Here is a 25,833-nt window from a genome sequence, read left to right on the forward strand (position 1 = left end):
ATTGACTTGTGGAATGTTACAGTTTGTATATAATATGACATATGTACATAGATGTTAATGTAATTTATGCTATAAAGATAATGGTTGTTCAGAGTCTTTTAATGTGAACTTTGTGCAATTTGTTGATATCATGTTATGTATGTGTGATTATATATATCTAGATGTTATGTCAACAGTGAAAAAATAATTTGGATCCATTTTCATTCAAAGCTAAAATTTGGATGACCTTTTTGTTTTTTTAAATATATAAAATTTCCAGTGTTTTCCTGAATAGGCATGGTGGCTTAGTGGTAAAATCAGTTGGGTCTTTTACTTGAGTTTGAATCTCAGTGGAGATTAGGATTTGTAATTCTGAATTACCCAGAACACTAATCTGGCCACTTGAAAGAAACTTCTTACAAATTTTTGTTCCTACAAATGTGGCGTATTAGCCACCCAACGTTTACGATTAAAAAAAAAGACCACTACAATGTTCACTGTTTTTCTTCAACATGGAGAAGAAAGCCTTTTGAAATGACCTGTATCATGCATCTACTAATGAATCCTGAGTCATCTATTTTTTTTGGAAAGAAATGTCCTCTTGTTTGTAGTGTGAAGCAATATATTTCTATCTTAATGTCTTAATTAGAATTATTGTTGTAGTTTTAATGTGTTTACCACAATTAGCCCTGTCCTATAATAATTCATATGCTAATTTACATTAACCTGATTATTATTTAGATATGCTTTTCAGAAAACCAATAAATAATAAAATTAACTCTTACTAAGATTAGACAAAAATATCCAGTCATTAACTAGAAATTTCAAGAATTCTTATAGTTTCTCTAGAATAAGTACCCTGTGTTGTCTAATTGTGTATATCTCAGCATTGCAGTTTGTTAATCATGTCAAACATTTTTTCAATGTTTTCAAAACATTCCAATTTCTATCTAGAGTAATATCAATGTAAGTTGAGTGTGTCTTCACTGTATGCTGATGAATGTTAATTAATTGTGTTTATTGATTATCAACATTTTGTTAAAATTAAATATAATGATATTTTTATGAAATAAGTTTGTCATTTTTTTTTATTGACCATGAAAGGTATTTGATCACAGTGACATAAACTATAGAGCATTTGAACTTAGTGCTGGGCTAGTCATCAGATTGTGCTCAGCTTAAATCTTGTCTTTAGATTGGAATTATCAGTTGAAGATTTAAAGTTTTCAGAAACACCGATTGGGAAAAAAAGAACAAATTAAACCTCGTCCCGTTTTAGTTCAACTGAGCCCCTGCTGATTTCACTCGTTCACACAGATGCCAGTCACATTTTCAATTCTTGCTATCCTCATTTTATATTTTGTTGTATCTTATCCCCTCCCCCCAATCTAACCGGCGGTCGGGAGAGAAAGCTCCAACAGCGATGTTTGGAAAGATTGTAAGAATGGGATGATAAAGAAAATAAACTTAAAGACAAAATAATTCTATCACAATATTCCGATAGTTCGTTTTGATTATCTATTTACAATGTGCTTGGAATTCATATCTAGATACCCAGTAATGATAATTAAAACTAGTTTATTTATTTTTTCTTTGTGGATAATTTTAAGTGGTTTGAATATTTCGAAGAATTCTTTTCAAAGATAGTAGTCTATTAGAGAGGCAGCTCTAAGCGTTTCCTTGCAATCTGAGCATCCTTCTCCAGGCGTCTACAGCATAGTTTTTCATCATAGAACGACAAGCGCAAGTCATGATTGAGACTAACATAATGAATGTGTGCAGATGCCAAGCAGATGGGCAAGACGTTGGAGAAACTCGCCCAGAACCGAGAGGCCTGGAGGAAACTGGTTGGTGGCCTATGCCCCAGAAGGGACCACAGGCAGAGATGAGATAATGAGGATAAATGTGTGCGATTAGAAATATTTTTACCAATAGTTTTTGGAGTGCAATTTCATGCTCTTTGCTTAACTATCACTTGCCTAGACCAATTGGGAACAGGGAGTGGAGGAGGAGTGAGGTGGTATCGAGGTGAATGATGCCGTGATCATTTACTCAATGCATACACAAATAGTTTAAATTGTTGTACGGCTTGACTTCGAACTCAGGACGCAAGCCTCATCAAGGGGGACAAATTCAACTTATAACACCACATCTGTCAAGTGCTATTTCTTTCACTTGTTCAATACCAAAAAAAAAATTAATTAATATTTAGTTAACTAATTGTTAATTTTTTTTTAAACAGATTCTTGTTTTGTCAGCTACTAGAAATAATTATGCAAAATTTCAACTTGATCTGAGATTGGGTGTAGGAGAAATAACGTGTACAAACTTTTTCCAGACAGACAGGGTGAGTTGTTATAAGGTAATAATTAAAACAGGTTTGACATGCCTATGCACATACCCTATAAATTATCATAAGGAATGAGGCACTACTAGCCAATATTATTATGCGAGAGGCAGTGAAGGTAGGGCCTACATCTATAATGGTTGTGCTTACAATAATACAAGATCCGACCATAGGCATAGGCAAACCAGGCAGGTGCTTAGAGATTCCGATTGGTGGGGGCCTCGCACAGGACTCAAATAATTTTTATAGAAGATATAGCGAAAATTGTGTCAAATGTTATTGTTAGAGTCACTAAGTTTTAATAAATTGCGTAATTTTTTTTTCCCTTTTTTCCCTACTTCATTTTGGGGCCATTCAATTCACTTTGCCTCCAATTATCTAAACCATAGCATCCCTATTACAGATCATCTTCGTGTTAAATAAAGCTTTAGTCGTAGACCTTTTTTTTTTTCTTGTTACACTAAAGTTAAACGTTCTAACAAGCAAAATAAAAAAAAGCCTTAAAAAAAGACAAAAAAAAAAAAAAACTTATCTAAAGGGGAAGAACTCCATCCGTAAAACTACATCTACCAATAATATAAAGTTATTTCCATTATTTGATATCAAACAAAATAATTAATTACCAATATTTAATTGACTAATTGAGTATATTTGTTTATTGATTCATGTTTTGTTAGGTGCAATAAATAAGTGTCTAAAGTATCAACTTGATCGTAGAATGCGTATGGGAAAAGTAGTGTTAATAATAATTTAAGGTACTACTGAATCCAACAAATTTAGCCATATCTGTGAATTCTGAAGTAGGCTATTATTAGTTCCCCTTGTTGCTATTAAACAAAATAATGAATCACCAGTAATTAATTGTCTGGTTGGTTAATCTTTTTATTTTTTATTGATTCATGTCTTGTCTATGTCAATGAATAATTGTACGAAATTTCAGCTTGATCCCAGCATGGGTGCGGGAGAAATAGCATGTACACACTTTTTACCAGATAAATACACAGAGTGAGTTGATATAAGCTTTGTAAAAACAAAAATAGCTTCAACGGTAACGTTTTTAAATGTCTTGTTCAAAAATCTATATTGTTGCAGGCGCCTAACGCGAAAAAAGGTGTACATTTAAATATGTGGGTGTAGCAACATCTTGTAATAATGTAATTTTACTTGGTTAATATTCAAACTTGGATTGTAAACTAACATAAAAATAGGCCTACATTAATTTGTTCCTTGAACAATAAATTGGTCAACCTCGCCATTTATTTGTCAGTACGCTGCGCGCCCTTTATCAGCGCTCCACAGTTTGAGAAATGCTGACATAAACTATCTTATGTCTACTTCTAAATCTACTTCTGTCGCTACGTTCTTTAACTTCGTTTATATCATAATATCTAAGTTTTGTTTAATTACTGATGACTTATTTTTATGCAAGCAGAGGCTTAATTAATTATGATTACTTATGAATCTTAAACTATCAGGAGTTTGGGGACGCTGACAAGACATTGCTGCCCTGCGCTCCTGGCACCCTCGGTACGCCACTGCATCATCTACCACTTTATCCCTGTAATAAAAATAAAAATAAATGTAGCGGGTCTAATTTTCTACAAGGATCATTCATTGGAAACATTTCAACAAGTTTCTCTCAGCGTTTAGGCTCAATTGAAGCAATTTTAGTGACAAAAGTGTCATTCATTCAACCTTTGCTAAAAGTGCGATATAAACCGTATTTCGTGGTTAATTAATGAATGGTCTATATCTAGAATCTAAATGGTGTGCTGTAGATTCATACCAACATTTAATCTAATCAATATTTAATCTAATCGGAGGTATTAGTTTAGAATCTTGTTTTATTCCCAGTTTAAACTTTAAACAGGGACAGGACAGCATAATAGACAAGGGAGATCAATCTGCTTTATTTATAAGTTTGTCAACAACATCATTCACTTGAACATGGCAGCCGATCCATTGTAACTGGGTGTAAATGAATTAGATCTAGATCTACACATTACATGTACATTTCTATATGTTATATATTTAGGTATCTATAACCAACTCTATTATTACCGATGGTGTATCTTAGAGAATAAGAGATCTATTAGAAATTAAACTAATCATCATACTTAAGTCAAGACATTTAAGTCTTAGAGTAGTTGAGTTAGAGTCTAGATCTAGACTAGATCAGTGTTTCTCAAACTTGTTTGTCTGCCGGCACACTAAAAAAACTACAAAATTTCGCGGCACACCACGAAGAGCAATAGTTGTTTTATAATAAAAAGAAAAAAATATTTTACCTGTTTTTAAGTTTTACATTTAATGTGAAGAGTGTGCCTGTTTTTGAGAGCAAATGCGATCTAATCGATGCTCCAAAGTCGACAAACAAACTCGCATTTCATCGTCTATTGTAAGAAGTCTCTCTCTTTTCGTAGACTTGATTTCAGTCATTGCTGAAAATCAAAACTCACAAAACCATGAAGATGCAAATGGAAGAATTATTTTGATTGCTTTTAAACTGATTGCAGGATATAACTTGTAAGACTTGTTGATTGAAATCCAAAACACATCCAGGCAACCATCCATCATTTTTTTAAATCAATGAGCTGCTCTTCTTCTTCAGTTGTAAGATTTGTAGCTTTATTGTTTCCGAATGGAGAGCTGACTCATCCATACTCATTACTTCCAACTGTTGGAAAGTAATGCTGCAATTCTGACTTCAGGTGTGTCAAAGTGTCCAGAATTTCGGAGGCAATTTCTTTATTTGAAGCAAATTCATTGTAAGTAGGAGAAGCGAAGACTCCTTTCAAGATCTTACTTTGCCACAAAGACAATTTTTCACCAAATGACTTCAGTTTTGAGGATGCAGTGATGATGGTTTTCGATGGTCCTTGAAGACTTAAATTCAATGAATTAATTTGTCAAATAAATCAGAGAGAAATGTCACCTTAACCCACCAGATCTCGTCATGAATAGAAAATCCAAAGTCTTTTTTTTTTTTTTCAAGAATGAAATCCGCTCAGCCTTGATTTGGACGACACGCTTTAACACTTTTCCCATGGAGAGCAAACGAATGTTGGTGTAGTACAGGAGACATTTGTAGTCTGAATCCATTGCATCACAAAGCTCTAAGAAAAGTGAGGATGCAAGCGGTTGAGATTTGATGAAGTTTACAACTTCAGTCACTTGATCCAGAACAGACATCAAATCTTTTGGCAAAGACTTGAAGGCAAGAGCTTCTCTGTGGATCATGCAGTGAAAAACTTATACATTTGGATTTTCTTGACGCACAAGAGTGACGAATCCCTTTCTATTTCCTTGCATGGAAGGACAGCCATCGGTGCAAACGCTGACTCAGTTTTTCCAATGTAGTTTGATTAGCAAAATGTTTTCGTTCACCACTTTAAAAATATCTTCGCCTTTGCTCGTAGTTGGTAAGTCTTTGCAAAATAAGAATTCGTTGACATATTTTTCATCCTTTATGAACCGAATAAAAGCTAGCAGCTGGGCTTTGCCACTAACGTCAGTGGATTCATCAACTTGAAGAGACCACAGCAGAGACACTTCATTGTCAGTCACGTCGAAGTGTTCGCAGATTTGATCTAGTAGATCTGACGATAAGTCTTCAATTCTGCGCGAGATAGTATCATTTGACAAAGGAACTTTTTTAACTTTTTCGGAGGCATCGGGTCCAATGGCTGGTGCAATGACTGATTCAGCCTCTGTGTGTGCTTTCTTGCGTTTTGCTAATAACTGAGCAACCTTATAACTTGCAATCAAACCCTTTTCTGGCAGCTTTAGGTAGTTCGTATGTTTCTTAGTTTCTGATGTTTTCCAAGTATTCCTTCAGTTGCGCTTTTACAGCTGGAGGTTTTGTTTCCAAGTGTCTCTTCAATTTGCTTGGAACAAGCGCCTCAAATTCCATAACCTGAATAGCTAACACCCCTTTCGGTCATAATGGAGAGATCCTCTACTATTACTGGTCTTTGTAAGTTGGGATGTCATCCCAACGTAAAATACAAATTTAATAGTAGGCAGACCTGTGTAACGCTGCACGTGTAGCGTTCTGAAAACTCCCGCGGCACACCTGCAAATCTTCAGCGGCACACAGTTTGAGAAACACTGATCTAGATTCTAGATCTAGATTCTAGTTGTAGTACTAGAGTACTAACTATAGTTAGAGTGACAAGCTTGAAGCTAAGAGTCGACTAGACTTCTAACCTGACCCTGACTAGGTCGTCACTAGGACTAGGCACTACTGACCACTAGGTCTAGTCTGCTAGAGTCTAGACTCTAACTCTCTAGAAGTAGAAGTAGATCTATTACTTGAGCCTGAGTCCTGAGATGAGACCATGAGTATTACTATTAATAATTAGAATTTAGATCTAGTATTAATTATCAATCAGCTATTCTAATCTAAATCTAGATCTAATGATCTATCTATTGATCTATCACTATACTCACCTATAGTAGTAGCCTATAGCCCTCTATACTTCTATAGTAATAGTTTAAAGTGACTATATGTCGCTACCTGGTTTTGGCTGTAGGCGTGGCGACGTGGATGTATCCGTGTGTTGTAGGTACCTCTTCTGGTATGGCTATAATACTCCTCTTAACGATGTACTTTATTAGACGCACTAGATTTGCAAGTGCGCAACGATACTAGTATACTAAAGTCTCCAACGACACATTTAGAATTACTGACAAATACACTGGTAGCAGACGTGAAATTTATTATATATAAGATAAATTACAAAAGATATTGGCGACTTCAGCCGTCATAAAATATAGACCAATAAATACTGGCTGCTCATGCCATGTAGAATAAGTAATCACATCAATAAAATGTTCACAATATAAGTCCGAAGAAATCTCTCAAGTTAACATAAGATCAAATTCATTAAGGTACATATTACAGACAGAGAAAATCGTACATCCACTCTCTGCTGGAGTTCTTCACTAACTAACTAACATTGACCCTTATTTCAGAGTACTTTAACTTATTCACATAACCTCGTGCTTGCCCGCACGGAATATTACAATAGGTGACTGAGTGTCACTTCATGTCACAGAGGTTCTAAAACTGGACACTGACACTATAGTGTCACTATAGTATCCTGACTAGAGCTAGATCTACTAAGATTTCTAAGATTCATTGTCATTACTAAAGTAGACTATAAGACTATATAGCTACTATTATATATACTTATATTTTATATAGATATCTAGATCTATGTAGATCTAGATTCTAGTACAAATTTCTAAAAATCTGTTTGTGTATTTAATAATAACATATATAATATATATGAATATGATACATTTAACATCACATTTACAGGCACTAACTTGAAAACAGCTGCTTTAACTAGATATTAGAATCTAGAACTTAGAAGGCAAAGATGGAGTACATTGTCAGTGCTGATCCTCCGCACAATAATACAGAACATTTACGAATGATGATAAATGCTGTGGATGCAGTAATAAGTGGTAAAATGTCACAAAGAGTAGCAGCTAAAGCATACAATATACCTCGCAGTACTCTGCGCAGTCACTTGCCGAAACACTCTTCTGTAAGTAAAGTTCTTAACTCATAATAATTATTCTTAGGAAAGCTTTTTATTAAACCTTTTTTTTTTTTAATTATTTCCTGTTAAAGCTCTTCCTTTGATATTTTTTCTTTTACCACTGCTCTCTTCTCTATTGGCTGTCGACAATCATTCAAATTACATGTATGCTGGTTTAACATTTAATAAGCCTTTTTAATGCAGGTTGCTTTCAAAAACACATGGAATCAACACCATTAACTCTAGAAAATTAAATCAAGAACTAGACATGGCATGGAGCTCTAAATATTGGAGTTTCTGTTTGTAAAGTCAAGAAAATGGCCAAGAGAGTAAGACAGGCAAAGAAACTCAGAGCCAGACAATAAAATAGAATCAAACTCTATCAATGCATGCATCTAATGTAATTAGCAGTTCAAGGTAAAAATCAGACTCCACTGCTATCTTGATGCACATAGACAGAAGATCATGCTAAACCTTGATTGTTTTTGAAGGCACCTAACTGTGTCCCTTCATTTAAACCAATCCTTTAAGGATGTTTTTTCCTGTGGTTAACACTTCTGATCCTTGTCAATGGTTTATATAGCTAGTTAAATGACCAATTGTTGACCTTTCTCAAAAATAATGTGCATGAAGAAAAAAAATGCTAGCCTCCATTACGATTCCCTTGGATCGCTAGAGATGGCTAACATTACCTACCAATCAGCCAGTGAGTTACGTCATACTCTGACAACAATTTAAATGCTAAAAAATGGAAAATTGGTTTGTGTGTTGGGACAAGTCTGGGAGCACATAAGGCACCCTGAACAAGCCTATCTGTGGTGGAGGCTGCCCAGGTCTGTACAAGCTATTATAGCACAGTGTAGGATGTGTCATTGTCCTGTTGGTTTATATTTGACATGGCTCAGGCCAAACTCATGGTGCCCCCACTTTGTGGAGGAAGAGGAAACTGTGTCTCATATTCTTTTTGAGAGCCCTGATTTCAGTCTAACATGTCTGGGAATTTACAAGTTCTTGACCTTTATGTTGACATGCATGCTTTATGAATAACAGCAGGTTTTCTGTCCAGGACTTTCAAGGGACGATTTGAGCCTTTTAGGCCCTTACTCAAATGAATTTTGACTCTGAGCCTGACAGTGTGACCTTCATGCAGTTTCCATCAATCAGTTTTATATTCATTATTGATGAATCTATTTGTAGCTTTTATTAATATTTTTTTTAGTACAAGCACAGAATTCCAAAACCTCCAGCCGGCTTTAAAGGAAAGACAATTCTTTCAAAAAAAGAAGAAAAAGAGGTAAGATATTTGTTCTGATTATCTCTCTTGGCTTGAAGTTGTATTTTTTATGGGAATATATACGGCATATTAGTAGTTGTCTGCCCTCTGCTGAACTGATCTAGTTGTGATTCAGAAGTTGTCTATCAGTACCAACAATTTTGATGAATTCCTAAGGACTGCGATATATGTCAATAAATATTTCCTATTGTACATTTTCTTGTTCTTCTATTCTGCTGGTTTTTATTTGTTTTCTATTCAATCGAGGTATAGATTTAAGTCAAACTACCTTTTCTGTTTGAATGCAAATAATAATTATAAAGTACTAATAACTATTGTAAGCCCAAAAAATGTATGTGTATTAATTACTTGTATGTATGTTAATTACTATCTCTTTGAGTGTTTCATTCTGTGCACTCACATTATTTGAATTTAACTTGGTTTTTACAACCTGTGATCTGTTTTAAATATGCTAATTAAAACTCAAATTCATTTTGATGAGTAAATGAGTGAATTAAAAACTCATGAGTTAACTTTTAATCCTCCATTGTAGTTTTTTTTTATGACTCTTATTTTTGGTTTATTCTCTTCTTCTCCAGAGAAAAGGAAAAGGGAGGGGTACTTCAAAAACAAATTTGAACTCAGTCATAATTTCATTCCATCTTGTTTAGTACTTTACTGTTCTTAAATAAGTCTGTCAAACTTAGGCCAGTCCACTTTCTGATGTCATTTACCAATCTCTTTTGTCATTCTTTTAAATCAATCTGCTTCTCTTCTGTTCATTATCCCTTTGGGCTATGGGTTTTTGCTTGGTGCTCTCCGACAAGTTGAAATTAAATATCTTTTTGTGCCTTCTGATTCCCGATATCCAGCATAGGCAACTTTTAGCGGAGGTCTAGAGTTTTTCCATTTTGTTTTTGTAACTTTCAATGACTTTGAACCAAATGGAAGGACTGATTTAACATTTGTGTTCAAGATTCGCAGTGCTTTGGAATACCAAATTGCTTGAAGAGTGATAAGGGCAAACCTAGCTTTATTAATGTGATTTTGTAAATCATCACCGGTTCCACCATTTTTATTAACCCTACTTTCCAGATAGGTGAATTTGGTCCATATCCAGGAAGTTCTTCCCCTGTAGTGCCATTAGGCTCTTTTGTCTGTTATTGATTCTCATGACCTCGGTTTTCTTTTTCGTGGTTAGAATTTCAGTCTCTATTTTCGAGAGTATGGTCAATTTGGCATGAGCGTTTTGTTGCTTGTTTGCAGTTAGATTATTTTTAAAAGGTTGATCTTATTTTGATTATTCTGTGTGGGTTTTGGGGATTAAAAGGGGAGATCAGTGTAATTAGAAATATTGTTGAAAGGATTGTTATTGCTAACCTTATGATATCACTGAATGATTTTAATTAAGGCTTCTGCTTATGTGAAACTTCTTGTTCACATTAACAGCTGGTAGAGTTTATCATCAACATGTACCGATCTGGCTTTGGGCGGACTCGACAGGATGTTCTCTACAAAGTTCAAGACATGCTGAACAAGGCTGAAAGAAAAACTAAGTTTGAAAATAATTTACCCAATGATGAATGGTAATTAAAATCTGTTAACAATTTTTTAAAAACTAGTAATCTATTAAATATACTCAACCTGGAATCCATATAGTTTGTTGTTGTCAGAGGCCCATTTGCTAAGGGGTGTTTCATTCATCATATTATAAGTGGTCAGCACACTAAATCAGGGGGTCCCTTGATTAGTAGCAACTAATTGAATTAAGGCAGGCTTCCCCACTGCTGTCATCGGTAGTTTTCCTCCAGCTTATTATAGCAGATTTTTCCTTCTGTTTCCAACAGTGACCAGCTTTCTACAACAGGGTTTCCCCACCCTAATACTAGCAGTATATCATAAAGAAGTCCTAACCTTTACTATGCATGTAACAATGAACTACTCTATAAATGAGATTTTAACAGGGTAGATAAAAAATATAGGGAAAAGAAATAAATATTTTTGGATTAACTTTAATTTGCAGACAGTTAGCATTAGGTATATAGAAACACTTTTTTATTCATACATTTGGAGGAAGGTGCCTTATCCAGTGTTCATTTACTTCAAGTTCCAGGAAATTATGGGCTTGACATGGCCTTAATTGTGCCGATGTGCCAAAACTCTAAAATCCGAATCCATTCAAGTGTCAGTTGGTTTATTAGAGATAATCTGGTGGAGACAACTGGAACTCTCTGAGTACTGTCATCTTTAATGAATATGCAGGATCAGTTAAAAAACAAATACCAACAATCCTTCTAAGATGTTGGCTAAATTTTCACAACATAAACTTTCTATTGACTTTCAGTTCTTAAGTTATCAAAAGGAGAGCATGATCATAGCAAAAAGAGCTGATCTACAATACTTAAAATGAAATGCTGAGCTACTAAAGAAGAGAATCACATTATGGTGGCTACATGACACTTGGTTTATCCCCAGTAAATGGGTAATATCAATCCCCCAATCAGAGTAGAGAATATTGTCAACTATTTGAAATGTAGAACATTTCTGTTTTGAATGCTCAAATTATCCCAGAGATAAACCTTTTGTTTAGCTAGAGTACAGTGAAGATGAGAAGAACTTCTTACTATTTCCTAAAGCATAGACTAAAGAAGAGCCATGAAAAAGCTTATGAAAAAAGTATTTCCTTTTGTCAGACCTTCTGTAAAATTTCAATCTTCATTTAATTCCTAAAAGTTTGTTTTAAAGATGAAATGATCCTGGAATTGAATATTTTGTTTCTATTCACCTTCAGGTTTGAATCATTCTTAGAAAGACACAAAAGTAGTATCAAAGAGTGTATTATTGCCAGTGGTTTTCAAGAGAAAGGTGTTGTGCCTCTAGATGTGTACAGTGTGGAACAAACGATACAAGTAGCAGTGCCCCAGCCTGCTCTCCACCAGCATGCCCATAACAATCCCATCCTCTACCATCATCCTGTTACTCAGCCTCAGCACCAACAGCCACAACAACTTTCCATGCAACAGCAGCTTCACTGCCCACAGCTGAGTTCAGACAATGCCTCAAGATGCAGGCTGCTTCCATACTCATTTCAAATGTAAAGACTGTTTAAGCATGATTGGTATCCAGATGTTTGTTGGGGCTTGCAGTGTTCTGAGCCTCATCCCTCTGCTGGACTGATCTAGTTGTGATTTAAAAGTGTGTGTGTTATAGTCAGTTATGATTCAGAAGTGTATGTGTTTTAATCAGTTATGATTCAGAAGTGTATGTGTTATAATCAGTTATGATTCACAAGTGTGTGTGTTATAGTCAGTTGTCATTCAGAAGTGTGAGCATTATAGTCAGTTGATTGAGATGTGTTTGTTATAATCAGTTATGGTTCAGAAGTGTATGTGTTATAATCATTTATGATTCAGAAGTGTCTGTGTTATAGTTAGTTGTAATTCAGAAATGTGTGTGTTATAGTTAGTTATGATTCAGAAGTGTGGGTGTTATCGTTAGTTGTGATTCAGAAGTGCGTGTGTTATAGTCAGTTATGATTCAGAAGTGTGTGTTATAATCAGTTATAATTCAGAAGTGTGTGTGTTATAATCAGTTGTGATTCATTAAGTTTTAAACATTTTTCAATTTATTAAAAATGTTCAAATGTGAACAAAATATGTTCAAAGGTGAACATTTTGTTTGTAAAAGGAACTGGATGAATTCTAGTTTTCAATAGATCACAGAAAATTAAAATCTTCTTATTTTTATGGAGTACAAAATATTATTCCTGTTAATTAAACTTATTTTGTATGATATATTGTAATGCAAAAGAGAACAGCTTTGTTCATATATCAGAGGTACTTGACACCCATAATTTGACCCTGTGCAAAATCAAGCCCAAAAGTTTACCCCGTTTAAAAACACAACTTAATAATTGATTCTGGTTAAAGACACAACCCCATATTACATTCTGTTTAAAAACAGAAGACCTTTCAGACATATCCAGTGGATTTCTAATTTATTAATGGCTTAGCTAAGAAAGCATTAACCATTTACTGTCTGCAAAAAGTATCAAGATGCTTTATTTGCGTTTCTTTTCATCCAAGTGCAAAATTTTGTCCTGAATAAAATCCATGTCATGTTTTGGATGCATCACTTTTGTATTTATTTGTGAGGAATTCTTAATCTTTATATTATGGAGAGGCACATAAAAATGCTTTAAAGTTTGTGTTTTCTAGTTCTATCACTTTCTTGAATGCAGAAAAGTATCAATCAATCCACTTTATACCAAGGTTTGGGTTGAACTGTGAATCTCAGTGTGTGGATAATTTTTGTTCATCATTTATGAGATTATTAATTTCAAAGCAATAAATCATGTATTGAAGATGTCTAAAGCTAAATTCTCTTTGAATAAGAGCTTAAAGACTTCATGTTTATTTCTTTTACATTTAAGAGTATTGCCCTAACACATTTGTTTTTAGTCATTATTTTAATTTTTTTTTTAAATATGCTCAAATTATAATTAATGAAAAAAGTTTTCTGTATAAACTTGTTACCAACATTAAAATAAGAGAGTGATGTGACCAGTGCAATTATCAATCACTTTTTTTTTTCAAACAACTTTCAGAAACCTATTAAACATATGCGGAGATATTTTGAAATCCAGAACTCAATCTGAAGCCTTCAGATCAAAAGTCATCAGCTCTACCTTAAATTCTAATTGCCCTGCTTGTTAATTTTTACCCTATGTTAATTAAACAAAACAATACTTTTTTTCTTGCATAATACAATATTTTTAATTTTTACCCTATGTTAATTAAACAAAACAATACTTTTTTTCTTGCATAATACAATATTTATGGCAATTACTTTTGAGATATTTATTGATTGTTTTATTATCACATGAAAGTAATGCTACATCCCTAGTCCTAAGTTGTTGTTTTTAGTAATATTTTGTGTTGTTGTTTTTTTTTAAGTTGTGTTTTGCTTTAAAATAAATTTAAAATTCCAAATTGTTTTTTTTTTTAGTTTATGCTAGTTATCCTTGTCTTCACATGTTGTCATATTGTCTTAAAAATATGTTTGAGTAAGACAAATATGTGGCATGAATAAGTCTTTGTCTTGGTGTTGACTTTGTTACAAACAACCATATGAGCTCCAAAAAAATACTATTTCATTTAATAGATTAATCAAAATAATCATAAAGCAAGTGTTAATTTATGATTGCAGAGCTTAATCTACATTTGAGAGAGAGCTTTTAACCCTGTGTTAAGCATGCAGATTGTTTTAATTAACAAACAATGGAATCAAGTCCTCCCAGGGTTTCAAATGCTCTGTCATTTTGTGACTGTTAGTTGTCATTCTTTGCAGATTACACAAATGTATTTTGGGTTTACCCAATGGCAGTTCAAACTAGTGTTCAATGTTTACTGTATTTTATTGTATTACTTTGTTGTTGTTTTTTAATGTGTCCCCACAGGTCTCTTATTTTGTTCATAATGTCTTTAGAATACCCAGAGTATGATTTTTTTTAATAAATTAAAACTAGCATGTATTTATTTCAAATGTATAATACATAAATATATTATATCAATTATTCAAATTCATGGGTGGATAAAAGAATGAATATTATAAAGGAAGATATGGAGATTATAAAGGATTATTAACAAACCTTTGTACTTATAATGAAAGAAAAAAGTTTCCTCTAGAAACTTGTTACCTACTTGTTACATTGTTACCTTCATCCCCAACTTTGTTATAAATGACATAAGCTTGATCTAACAAACAAAACAAGCTAAAACAAATGTCAGAATTCTTGAATGAAAACTGTATAAGCTAAAAGCTAGCTTCTGTAATTTTCCATCATTTATGACTATTTCAAATTATATTTAAAACAAGGTATTCTTAAGTTTTCTACATTCTGACCTGTATTTTTAGCGTGTTTTATCAAATTTAAGTTACCATTATTCTGAATCATTTTTGATGTAAGCATACTACTCAGTATTCTAGAACATTTGAAGCATACTATCTGCTGCTCCAGTTTTTTTTCCTGATCAGCTATATCATGGATTAATGAAATTGTCTTATTACAATGTACCCTGCTATTGTCAAGTTGCTAGGTTTCTTGGCTAATGTAATTATTTTTGTAGAATCTCTTTGAGTTGTTTTGGTTGCTCATCAAGCAATCATGTTGCTTTAATCTTGAAATCCTAAATTCAAGAAACCAAATCAATTGCCTATCATGGCTATGCAATGTTATAGTATGCCAAGTTAATCAATGAATTCTTATAAGTTGATGAATCATTTGCTTATTATGGTTACACAGTGTATTGGTAAGCTAAGTTAATCAATGAATCCTTATAAGTTGATGAAGCATTTACATTTGAAGCATTTTTTTTATTGATGGAGAAAAGTTGTTTTAACATTTTTTAAAAAGTTTGTTGTTGGTTTAATCCATTTTTTTTTTTCAAATTTTTTTTTTTCAATTTTTGTTGCTAATTTTGTTTAAATAAACAAATGAATTATCCAAGCAACTAGAAGGTGTCATTTTTAAAGACACAAGTAATTAAAAATTGTTTTAAAAATGTTTAAACTTAACTAATTACATTTCTTTAAACAAAAAAGCACACAGAGTGTTGTTGATGAACCAAGTTGTATTTTCTTCAATAATAAATAACTCAATGTTCAGAAATCTACAGAAAGAAAAAAAAAACACAACAACCTAGAAATACTTGTATCTGAGTTTTAGTTTCTATCATTGAATGTAGACTTTTTAAATCAGTGATTTTCTTCTTTTTTTTTTTGTAAATGTTATCTTAAATCTAGGTTTTAATTATTCTTACGCTCTGTGACAATGTTGATGTATGACCATAAATTGGCTCCTGTTATGCACTGTGCTGATGTGCCAAAAACCCAAATTCTCTTATGCACTAAATTCAAAGTAAAAAGAACAGTTCATGTAGTTTTATTTTCTTTCTTGTAACCAAAGCTCTCAGGGTTTGTATTCAGTAAGAGAACAGTTGTATATAGAACTGATGCACTGTACTTTGTATTGATTGAAATGTTTAGTCTCACTTCAGGCCTCTAAACTTTGTTTTCAGTTATTTTGTTCTTTTATTGGTTTTTGTGTTATTAATATAAATTATTTATTAGAAAATATTTGAATTAAAAAACATTTTAAAAAAAAATGCTAATCATGCAATCATTAGTTTCTATTGAAATAATGTAGTTTCTTAAATTAAAACAACATAACATCAGGGGAAATAACTTCTGTTGATTCAATCATATTTTCAATATTTAATGAAAATATATTCAATCTATGCAATTCTATTCTACCAATCAGACAATTTATGAAGCTTTTATTGCTATAATAGTATAATAAAAACAAGGCGACCTGTGCTGTTTTTAGTGAGTAAAAATTATATAATTAAAATGTAAAAAAAATGTAACTTCAAAAAAATAAATAATTTAATTCTTTGTTCTTTTTTATGTATGTAATAGATGCAACGAAAGCACAAATATCACATGAGCATTAGAAAATCAAACATTTAAATTGAAATTTGTCTGTACATGAACTTAGTGAGGTCACAAAACAGTGAAAATCATAAGTAATTAAAAACATTTGAATGCAATGTTTCTAGAAATAAGTTCTAACATAGCCAGGTCTATAGAGTTATAACATAGCCAGGTCTATAGAGTTATTAAGTTTGAATAATAAGTGACAATACTGATCGCATAAGAGACAGAGAGTGTTTCTATTTTTGAGAAGAAGAATATAAAACTAATTGTATTCATTTGGATAGATAATGAATGTTAAGTTTGATTACAGAAAAAACTATTGATAATTGTAATCAATACAATAGTATACACGTTCAAACCAGTTGTCTAGCAGCCTATAAAGGACAATATAATATGCATTATGTTATTTTGAAAGACTAAAAATGACTAAAACACTAAATCTAGTAGGGCACTGGACAAACCAACAAATGGATTCAATGTTTGTGCGTGTTCAATAACATGAGCAATATTCAACTTTGTTTCTAGACATTGCTAGAGAGAGATATAAACGTCATGAGCAATATTCAACCTTGTTTCTAGACATTGCTAGAGAGAGATATAAACGTCATGAGCAATATTCAACCTTGTTTCTAGACATTGCTAGAGAGAGATATAAACGTCATGAGCAATATTCAACCTTGTTTCTAGACATTGCTAGAGAGAGATATAAACGTCATGAGCAATATTCAACCTTGTTTCTAGACATTGCTAGAGAGAGATATAAACGTCATGAGCAATATTCAACCTTGTTTCTAGACATTGCTAGAGAGAGATATAAACGTCATGAGCAATATTCAACCTTGTTTCTAGACATTGCTAGAGAGAGATATAAACGTCATGAGCAATATTCAACCTTGTTTCTAGACATTGCTAGAGAGAGATATAAACGTCATGAGCAATATTCAACTTTGTTTCTAGACATTGCTAGAGAGAGATATAAACGTCATGAGCAATATTCAGCCTTGTTTCTAGACATTGCTAGAGAGAGATATAAACGTCATGAGCAATATTCAACCTTGTTTCAAGACATTGCTAGAGAGAGATATAAACGTCTATTAAAAAAAAACAACCTCTTTGACAATAACAAGCTGGATGCCTTAAATGAATTCTGCTACCTTGGATCCACAATTCAAGATGACCTGTCTCTAGAAGAGGAGATTAAAAAAAACGCATAGGGAAGGTCGCATCGACCTTTGCTAGATTCAGACCAAGAGTTTGGGAAAACCAGAAAGTCAATAGAGCGACCAAAATAAAGGTTTACAAGGTATTCGTTCTGAGCACGCTACTGTACGACAGTGAGTCGTGGACTACCTATATATGAAAAGCAAGAGAGAAAACTAAACTCTTTCCACTTGCGGATTCCTCCGAAAAATCTTGAAAATCACTCGGCAAGAGAGAGTGTGCAATACTGAGATCCTTGCGCGAACGTGCCTTCCCAGCATCTTTGCAATCCTCAGACAACGACGCCTGCGCTTGCTTTGTCATGTTCGCCTGATGGAGGACAATCGCATCCCGAAAATCATTCTTTAAGGACAACTCGCGTCTGACTCAAGAATAACTGGTCGCCCCCACCTCCGTTTCGTGGATGCAATCAATCGAGACCTCAAAGCAGTGAATATTGATACTGACCCTTGGGAAGACATCGCCCTAGACCGCACTACGTGGAGACAGATGGTGACCAAGAAAGCTATGGACACAGAAGAAAGCGTGACAAACGAAAAATGGCTGGCCCCTCTACCACAAAAGCGAAAGCCACCAACAAGTTTATTGATTAATTCATGTCTTGTCAGGTTCAATGAATACTTGTACAAACTTTTAAATTGATCCGAGAATGGAAAATATGAGGAAAAACATGTTCAAACTTTTTATATGACGGAAAGACAGACACAGTGATTTGATTTAAGCTTTGTAAAAATAAGGTATGCTATCTTTTTTTTTCTTCCTACATATAGATCATTTTAAAACAATACCTTAAGTACTTATATAGAAAAAACACGACACGCACAGGACGTAATTATCTTCTTCTTTGTCTAATATGCTCCTATTATAGGGTAATGTCAATTGTTATGTGCAGAGGAAAACTAAAGTTTAAAAGCCTACTAGATCTATAGTTTATGAAACCAAATGGAGGTCAATATCATTTCTAATATGTATTATATTTATATAGGCCTATGTCAGGTTTAATATCGATTGCTTTCATTGCATCGCAATAAGTCAAGATGTCTATGCATGTCATTTCTCTCCTTTGACATTTTCGGACGACCCTTTAAAATTGTTTCTTGAGCAGCTAATTGACAGATCTAGTTCGGCAGTCACCAGTCGAAGTGTCGAGGTCAACAAGTTGAGAATCTCCTGGTTGTGATGTTCATGCGGGTCAGTCCAAAGTGTCTGAGAAATGAAGTGGAGGAGAAGAGATCCGCGGGCGTGTCCACCACCCTGGACAGATCGCGCAGATCTTCGATGTCGTCTTCCACTTCCTCTAGAAGCTGCTCATGGCTGTGACACTGAGCGTGCCATCGAAGATTGTTGAGCGTTTGGCGAATGGTGAGAAACTGATTGGCTAATTCTTGATCTTGGCGTTGTAGGCTCATCTACCAGTTTCATGTAGACATAATAAAATATAGTTAGCAATTTAACATAAACGCGCAGGTAAAAAAAAAAATTAAAAAAATGGGATTCCAGAGAGCGAAAGAAAGAGAGCGTGCCGTGAAATTTCATTGTAACAGTTACATTACTTCACGTTAGGTTGATCGTTTGATTGAGGCCCGTTTATTAAAATGAACACAAAAAAAAGGGGGCGTTCCGGCCATAATAATAATAATGTTTGTTCCGGCCATAATAAACAATATAAAGCCTGGGGACAAATCAACGGGTGTAACCGGTGCGTGCTGCTAAAACCTAACCTAACCGTTTCAAATAACGTCTTGCTATAGATCAGGGCTTTCAAATCAAATTGTTCCTTTGGCCAACAAAAGTGGATCGTTTGGATCAATGACGTCAAAGCTTCAAACGATTCAATTACTTTTCTTTTTGTATCTTTTTAAAATCTTAATGCTATTGCCGGACTTAGATTCATTATAATTGGTAACTTTTATTGCACTTAGAAAGGGTCACGTATATAGGTCAGTATGCTCTTGGCTTCTGTTGTGTTTACAATTTTTTAAACATTGTATTATAGATCTAGTAGACTGACTGCACTTATTAATGAAGCCATTGCTAATGACACCACATTATTTGACTATACGATATGATCCTCCCTTAACTGAAAATAACGTTTGCGAGGCAGTTTTCTCAATTGGATTAACTCCTCTGAAACTGAAACAGTGTAGTTGTGTTAATAGTCGTGAAACAAGTATACAGCACTCAACACCTTAAACAAAGTGACCACAAGATGGATTGGTTTGACCCTTTAGTCACGAACACGTATTTATTTGTAGACATAAGATTGTGCTAGATTTGGGCATTGTTTAGAAATCTATTTAAAATCTTAATAAACTCACAAGTTCATACATGTTGATTTATATATTTATATTATAGATCTATATAATGCGCCAGCGAGAAGATTAAAGCGTGAATGCTTTAAAAAAATCACAGAAAAGGGAGGAGAAATAAACCTAGCATTAACAGTTAAACACTTACCTTTTTTTCTTCAAAGCATTGCCGTATCTTGTAAAGGCTCTAAGCTATTTGAAACACATGTTGTTTGTTTTTTTTTTTGGGGGGGGGGGGTCCCACTTAAGTGCACATATTCTATGTAAATGCTAAATATATATTGGGGGGCACTAAGCTATAATATATATATAATTGTGACATAATGGGGAAATAACTATTTTTGATTATTTGTATAGTTAGGAGTGATTCCCCTTATGTAGTTTATAAAAGGCCTTGCAAACTGTGTTTAGTTGCCACTTGCTCCTGAGTTACCAGCTTGACCACTTGACCTGTGTTGTGTATAGTATTTTTTCTGTTAGTGGTCGTGTGTCATGGGGTACTCGGAGAAGTGTGCCCTGCTCTGGAGATCTTTGGGCTAAGTATGTCTTTAGTATTATTGTATTTTATATAATGTATTTATTAATAGATATAGCCCCAAATGATTTCCAGGCAGTATATTTTTTTACCCTGATGTTCTGCATCCTGGGGTACTCCCAAACGTGACATATTTTTGTAACCTTTTTCTGAGGGATTCAACCTGTATTGAATCATCAGATGGACTTTACATATTTTTTTAGCCTTGTCTCTGAGGGATTCAACCTGTATTGAATCATCAGATGGGCTTTACCAAACGGATGGCTATAGGTGGGATTCTATGAAGCTTGTAGGCTCATAGGTTTCCCTGAAGCCTATAGTTCATTATGACCATTTTGTTGTTTTTTTTTGGCTAAAAGTGGCTAGTGTAAGCCTGAAGCCTGTAACCATAGTGTAGCCAAAAGTGGTCGTGTTTCGACCTGAGGCCTGTGACCTTCAGATGGCTGTGTAAGCCAGTGGTCAAAAGTGGTCATGTGTTGACCTGAGGCCTGTGACCTGTATTTTTGATAACCAGAATGTGACGATAATGTAACATATGACTAGGGCTGTGTGCCATATTATTTTTGAGTATCTTTTGTTTACTTTTTGTTGTGTCGGCCTGTGAGTTGATGGCCATTTATTTTTCTCATGTAAATAAACTTTGTAAATATGTTTACCTGCGACTTTGTAAAGTCTTTTGTTGCATACATTAGTTGACTTGTATACCTGGAGGTTAAACCTAATAACCTAGGCAGTACAAGAAGGGACCAGCACACCTCTGGACGAACGTGCCAGCACACTTAACACTGACCTTTTGATCTAAATACCTAAATCTAGCTATAATTCTAATTGAATATTTTTAGCTATACCCGCTAATAGGTAAATTAATTGATCAAAATTTTGTTATATTGAGTGGGGTGCTCTTTTAGAATCAATCCCCATTAATATGTAACATGGGGTACTCTTACAAGCAACCTCATTTCATTTGTAACATGTTGCTTGTAGGTAAGTCAGGCCTTGCCTGTAGCAAGCTACCAGGTCGTGTGGTATGCGCTTTGGATTGTTATTTCAATGGCTCCGGGTTTGAAACCTACCTGCCATCACCTGCCCCCCCACCCCCTGCAGGGAGGTATAGGCTAGGATATAAAAATCTGAAGAAAGATAAACAATACAAAGAAAAAAATACTTTCAAGTGGAGCATTCACGTGTCCTACTCTAAACACACAGTGTCCTACTCTAAACACACAGTGTCCTACTCTAAACACACAAACACAAAATGACGACCCTGTGACACATCAAACTTAAAAATAGCACATCAGTAATATTCAAAATTCATAATGAATTGAAGTTGTACAGAATCTTTCTAGAATCAAGATTTATCATTGTTATATATTATTTGTTTTCTACTGTCTTAAGATTTAAACTTACCAGCTCTAGTTTCAAAATTTCTAGCGATTTCTGAATGTTATTTTTTCTTTCTGGGGTGAGAGGGCCATCGTCTGAACATGGATCTGAGCTGGATAGGAGCCAACCATTACCCGGACTTTTGTCCACATACTTGGCTTTCCAGGCCATCGTACTGGCCCTTCTCGTTGGTAACCTGAGGTGGGTGATAATGTCCTTCAAAATATGATAATCTGACAAGTCTGATGAGCACGTGGTTGATTTGTTACTTTGAAGGGGGCTCTTCGTTTCAGAAAAATAGTTCAACTCTGAAACATTTTCCGGGGGCTCAGAGTTTTGTTTGAAAAAGGGTTGGCTGACATGGTTCACGTCACCGACACCGTGGCAAGATTCTTTAGAGAGTTCTTGGTGGAAAGGCGACACTTCCTGTTGCAAGCTGCTGCTTTTCAGACACTCATCGCTATCTACCATCCGTCTGCTGCTTTTCAGACACTCATCGCTATCTACCATCCGTCTGCTGCTTCTGTCTTGAAGCAAATTGTTGCGCACGACGTTTTCAAGTTTGAGAGAAGATCTATAGTGAAGAGTTGTCCGCCCTGGGTACGTAGTCACCACCCGGTTGGGATTGATGAGATAATCAGGTTTTTGCTCAGGGAGGTAGAACTTGACGTTTTCTTTACCCGTGCAATGATCCATTTCAGACCAAACAGCATTTTCTTCACGAAACCTGCCGCTGCAGCTTCCTACACTCCTATGTAAAGGTCTGAATTTGTTTGGGAGGGAAGGAAATGAAACACACCCTTTAACTTTCTCCCTCCAAGCGAAGAGATCTTTATCCAAGACTTCACTGGATTTGTTTTGGCATTCCTTATTTGATTCATCGTAATTTAGCGTACAACTTTTATCTCTGTAAGTAGCAGACCTGACTAGACCTCTACCAAGCTTTGTGGAACATGATTCATGTATTTCAGTAAAAACTGCTCCATTGTTCTTATTTTTGTATTGATTCTTTTCTTTTTCACAAAATACCTCATTTTCGTCCGAAACTAAATCTGATAACACTTTCACTCGTACTGGGAGCGGTGTCGAGATTTCATTGCTATACTCATCTATTTCATCGCATGATGATTTTTGAAGCATATCGGTTTGTTCTTCAATATTAATATTTCTGCCTGATAAAGCAAACACCGGATGCTGAAGTGGAGCGACAGCCATTTTTCGAGGAGGTCGAGAGACGCTGGCATTGTTTTCAGACTCCTCTTTCATTTTCAACGTGGCGTTTTAGAAAGAATCCAACATTTGGACCCTTAGGACTTTGTGTTTTTCACATTTTGTTGTCAAAGTGTGGGTTTCAGCACGGACACTGGCGTGGAGTGAAACTAAACACCAAATAAACAAGAGTGTTAGTGATTAAATAAATCATGAATGATACATATTATTAATATTACTATTATTATAAACAAGTGTTTTAAAAGGTTATTCTAATGAACGACATGTTTTGAAAATCTTTATATTTTCCATCTTGTTTATATGTTGGTTTTATAAGTTTCAGTCTTATAGTGAATAAACATTTTAAGCTCATTTAGAATGGATATTAGGTTTAGAACATTTACTATACATGTGCCCTCTAAATGCAAAGGGACGTCACTCTTCTGTCATGTAACGTAATAGGGTTTGTTGCTGAACATAAAAATTATATAAGTGTCAGACGCGAATAGCCCAATTTTCAGTAAAAGAAATTACAAAAGTCATTTCTCTATAGAAGAAGTTACGAAGGCTATATAAAATACAACCACAGACCTATATATATACTACAATAAATATAGATTTTTGATTGCTAGTTACGATTTATTTAGGTAGGTGCTGTTTTACAATTACATACCAAGTATAAGAGTTTAGAAAAACCCAGGTTTGTTTCTTGTGCAACGCTACTAGCTAACACCTCATATCATCTCTCCGTTAGTATATTTAGATCTATAATCTAATTCTAGTCTAGATCTATATATAAAAATCGAATAGATCTAGTAATAGTATAGATTCTATCTTGAGACTAGATTGCCGAGTCTATCCTATGCTATGCCCAATAGTCAGTTTTTATTAGAAAAAGTCTAGATATTAATAAAGACTAAAGTTTTTTAATTATTAGATTATTAGATATAGAGTCTAGAAATTAGACATAGATCTAATAATACTGTAATACGTTTACTATACTCTATACTTAATCTACTAAACTAGAGATCTATCTATAGATCTATCTATAATCTAGTCAATCTAGATCTATACAATATTCATTATAATACTCCTACTTATAATGACTTATTTAATAAGCTAGTACATAGACTTAGATCTATTATAGTTTATCAATAGATTTATTTTTCAATGCCTAGACCTAATAATAAAATTGCGAATGATGTCTGTAATGGTGATTATTTTTTTTTATATAATAATAGGCCTACTAAATCTAGGTCTAGACTCTACTTAAATCTAGTCTAAAATAATGACAGTCTAAGACTCTAGATCTAGATGATTGAGAAGTTCACATAGAGGTGTTTTTAATAATACGGCATGTCGGCTGAAAGTATATAATGTGCTTTTTTTTTTTTGTAAAAATAAAAAAGAGGCTCCGGTACTCAGTGATAGATTGCCTAACTTTCAACTAATAATAAATTAACAATTAACGTTGAATTACAAGAAAAGTAATCATTTTTCCCGACATTGAAAAAAGGTGCCGGTACCCCGTACCACACAAAAATATATGTATATCTCAATCTTCGTTCATTTAATTTTTTTTTGCGGGGTTATTGCTACTTAATACATTGATACCGGATCGATTTAAATAGGGCCTAAGTATACAAGCATGATTTCGAGCATTGGATAAATTTATTTTTTAAGTACAAAGTTTTATGGAAGAGGCAATATATTAGTTGTTTGAAGTTTGTAACTTCTTAAATTCAGGATAAAAATATCGAAGCCTACATTTTTACACTCATTTCTAAACAATTAGAAGATATGGACTGACTCATAGTGTAGCTTGTGTACATCTGCAAAAACACAAACTCAGACTTTCAAAACTATTAAAAGAAAAACTTAGTTTCTATTTTTACTGTATAATTCTATTATTATTCCTTTTTAGAATTAGGATATAAACAAAATTTTTGCCATATGACTTTATCTAACAGAAAAAAAAATTAAACTTACGTCTATTTATGCGGTTATTTATAGTTACCTAGTAATATAAAATATATTGAACTAAGACGTACATTCATCATAATGCAGCCATGCGATTTTTCGTTTATAAACATAGCATTATTTAGGACCAATATTTCACAAAGGCTTCTTGGAGAAATGAGGTATACCCATTAGGAGAAAAACGACCCCTTTACTCAAGAAAAATTTAAGAAACTAGAACAGACACAAAATAAACAGTGACATTCATAACAAAATAATATTCAAAATTGATTAGAGTAACACCTTTTTAAGTAATAATTTAAAGTTTAAAATCACTACAATTTTTTTCAACAATTATTTTGTGCATGAAATTGTGTATCGGAAAATGCCGGGTACATGAAATAAGCTAGTCCTAAAAAAACAACACAGATCTTGGGTAAAATACTCATCAAATAAAGTACTGTAAAAGTGTAGTTTCACGCGCTAGTTTCAGGTCTTTTCTTTTTATAGCCTCTATCGGGTTATATCCCAACTACCCGTATTTTTGTGCAGAATTTTTTTCTCTATCA

General features: G+C 33.9%; 2 protein-coding genes across 6 annotated transcripts in view; one reads left to right on the forward strand and one right to left on the reverse strand.

Moving 5' to 3' along the window:
- Window positions 1–4,230: 4,230 nt before the first annotated feature.
- On the forward strand, window positions 4,231–16,323 carry LOC106067128 (uncharacterized). 2 transcript variants are annotated; one of them, XM_013226264.2, is made up of 5 exons: window positions 4,231–4,361; window positions 7,653–7,884; window positions 9,098–9,172; window positions 10,601–10,737; window positions 11,943–16,323. In XM_013226264.2, exons 2-5 carry the CDS (start codon window positions 7,714–7,716, stop codon window positions 12,247–12,249), a joined length of 690 nt encoding a protein of 229 aa, XP_013081718.1. In that variant the 5' UTR covers window positions 4,231–4,361; window positions 7,653–7,713; the 3' UTR covers window positions 12,250–16,323. The 2 variants fall into 2 exon arrangements, with proteins under 2 accessions (XP_013081718.1, XP_013081719.1); XM_013226265.2 differs by having other exon boundaries at window positions 4,252–4,334.
- The window catches only part of LOC106067129 (uncharacterized), a 54,267-nt gene continuing 44,348 nt past the window's right edge, over window positions 15,915–25,833 (reverse strand). For all 4 annotated transcript variants that reach the window (XM_056014929.1, XM_056014931.1, XM_056014930.1 and 1 more), the window contains 2 exons: window positions 22,121–23,475; window positions 15,915–19,278 (listed from right to left, as the gene is read on the reverse strand). In XM_056014929.1, the coding sequence (XP_055870904.1) occupies window positions 19,021–19,278; window positions 22,121–23,362 (1,500 nt within the window). In that variant the 5' untranslated portion in view covers window positions 23,363–23,475 and the 3' untranslated portion in view covers window positions 15,915–19,020. The remainder of the gene's footprint in view (window positions 19,279–22,120; window positions 23,476–25,833) is intronic.

The sequence above is a fragment of the Biomphalaria glabrata genome, chromosome 17 (genome assembly GCF_947242115.1).
Source record: "Biomphalaria glabrata chromosome 17, xgBioGlab47.1, whole genome shotgun sequence".
Classification (NCBI taxonomy): domain Eukaryota; kingdom Metazoa; phylum Mollusca; class Gastropoda; family Planorbidae; genus Biomphalaria; species Biomphalaria glabrata.

Coding starts and splice junctions, on each gene's coding strand:
- LOC106067128 (XM_013226264.2), top strand. CDS start 7,714: ATGGAGTACATTGTCAGTGCTGATCCTCCGCACAATAATACAGAACAT. Junction 7,885..9,097: donor ACTTGCCGAAACACTCTTCT/GTAAGTAAAGTT, acceptor TATTTTTTTTAG/TACAAGCACAGAATTCCAAA. Junction 10,738..11,942: donor AATTTACCCAATGATGAATG/GTAATTAAAATC, acceptor ATTCACCTTCAG/GTTTGAATCATTCTTAGAAA.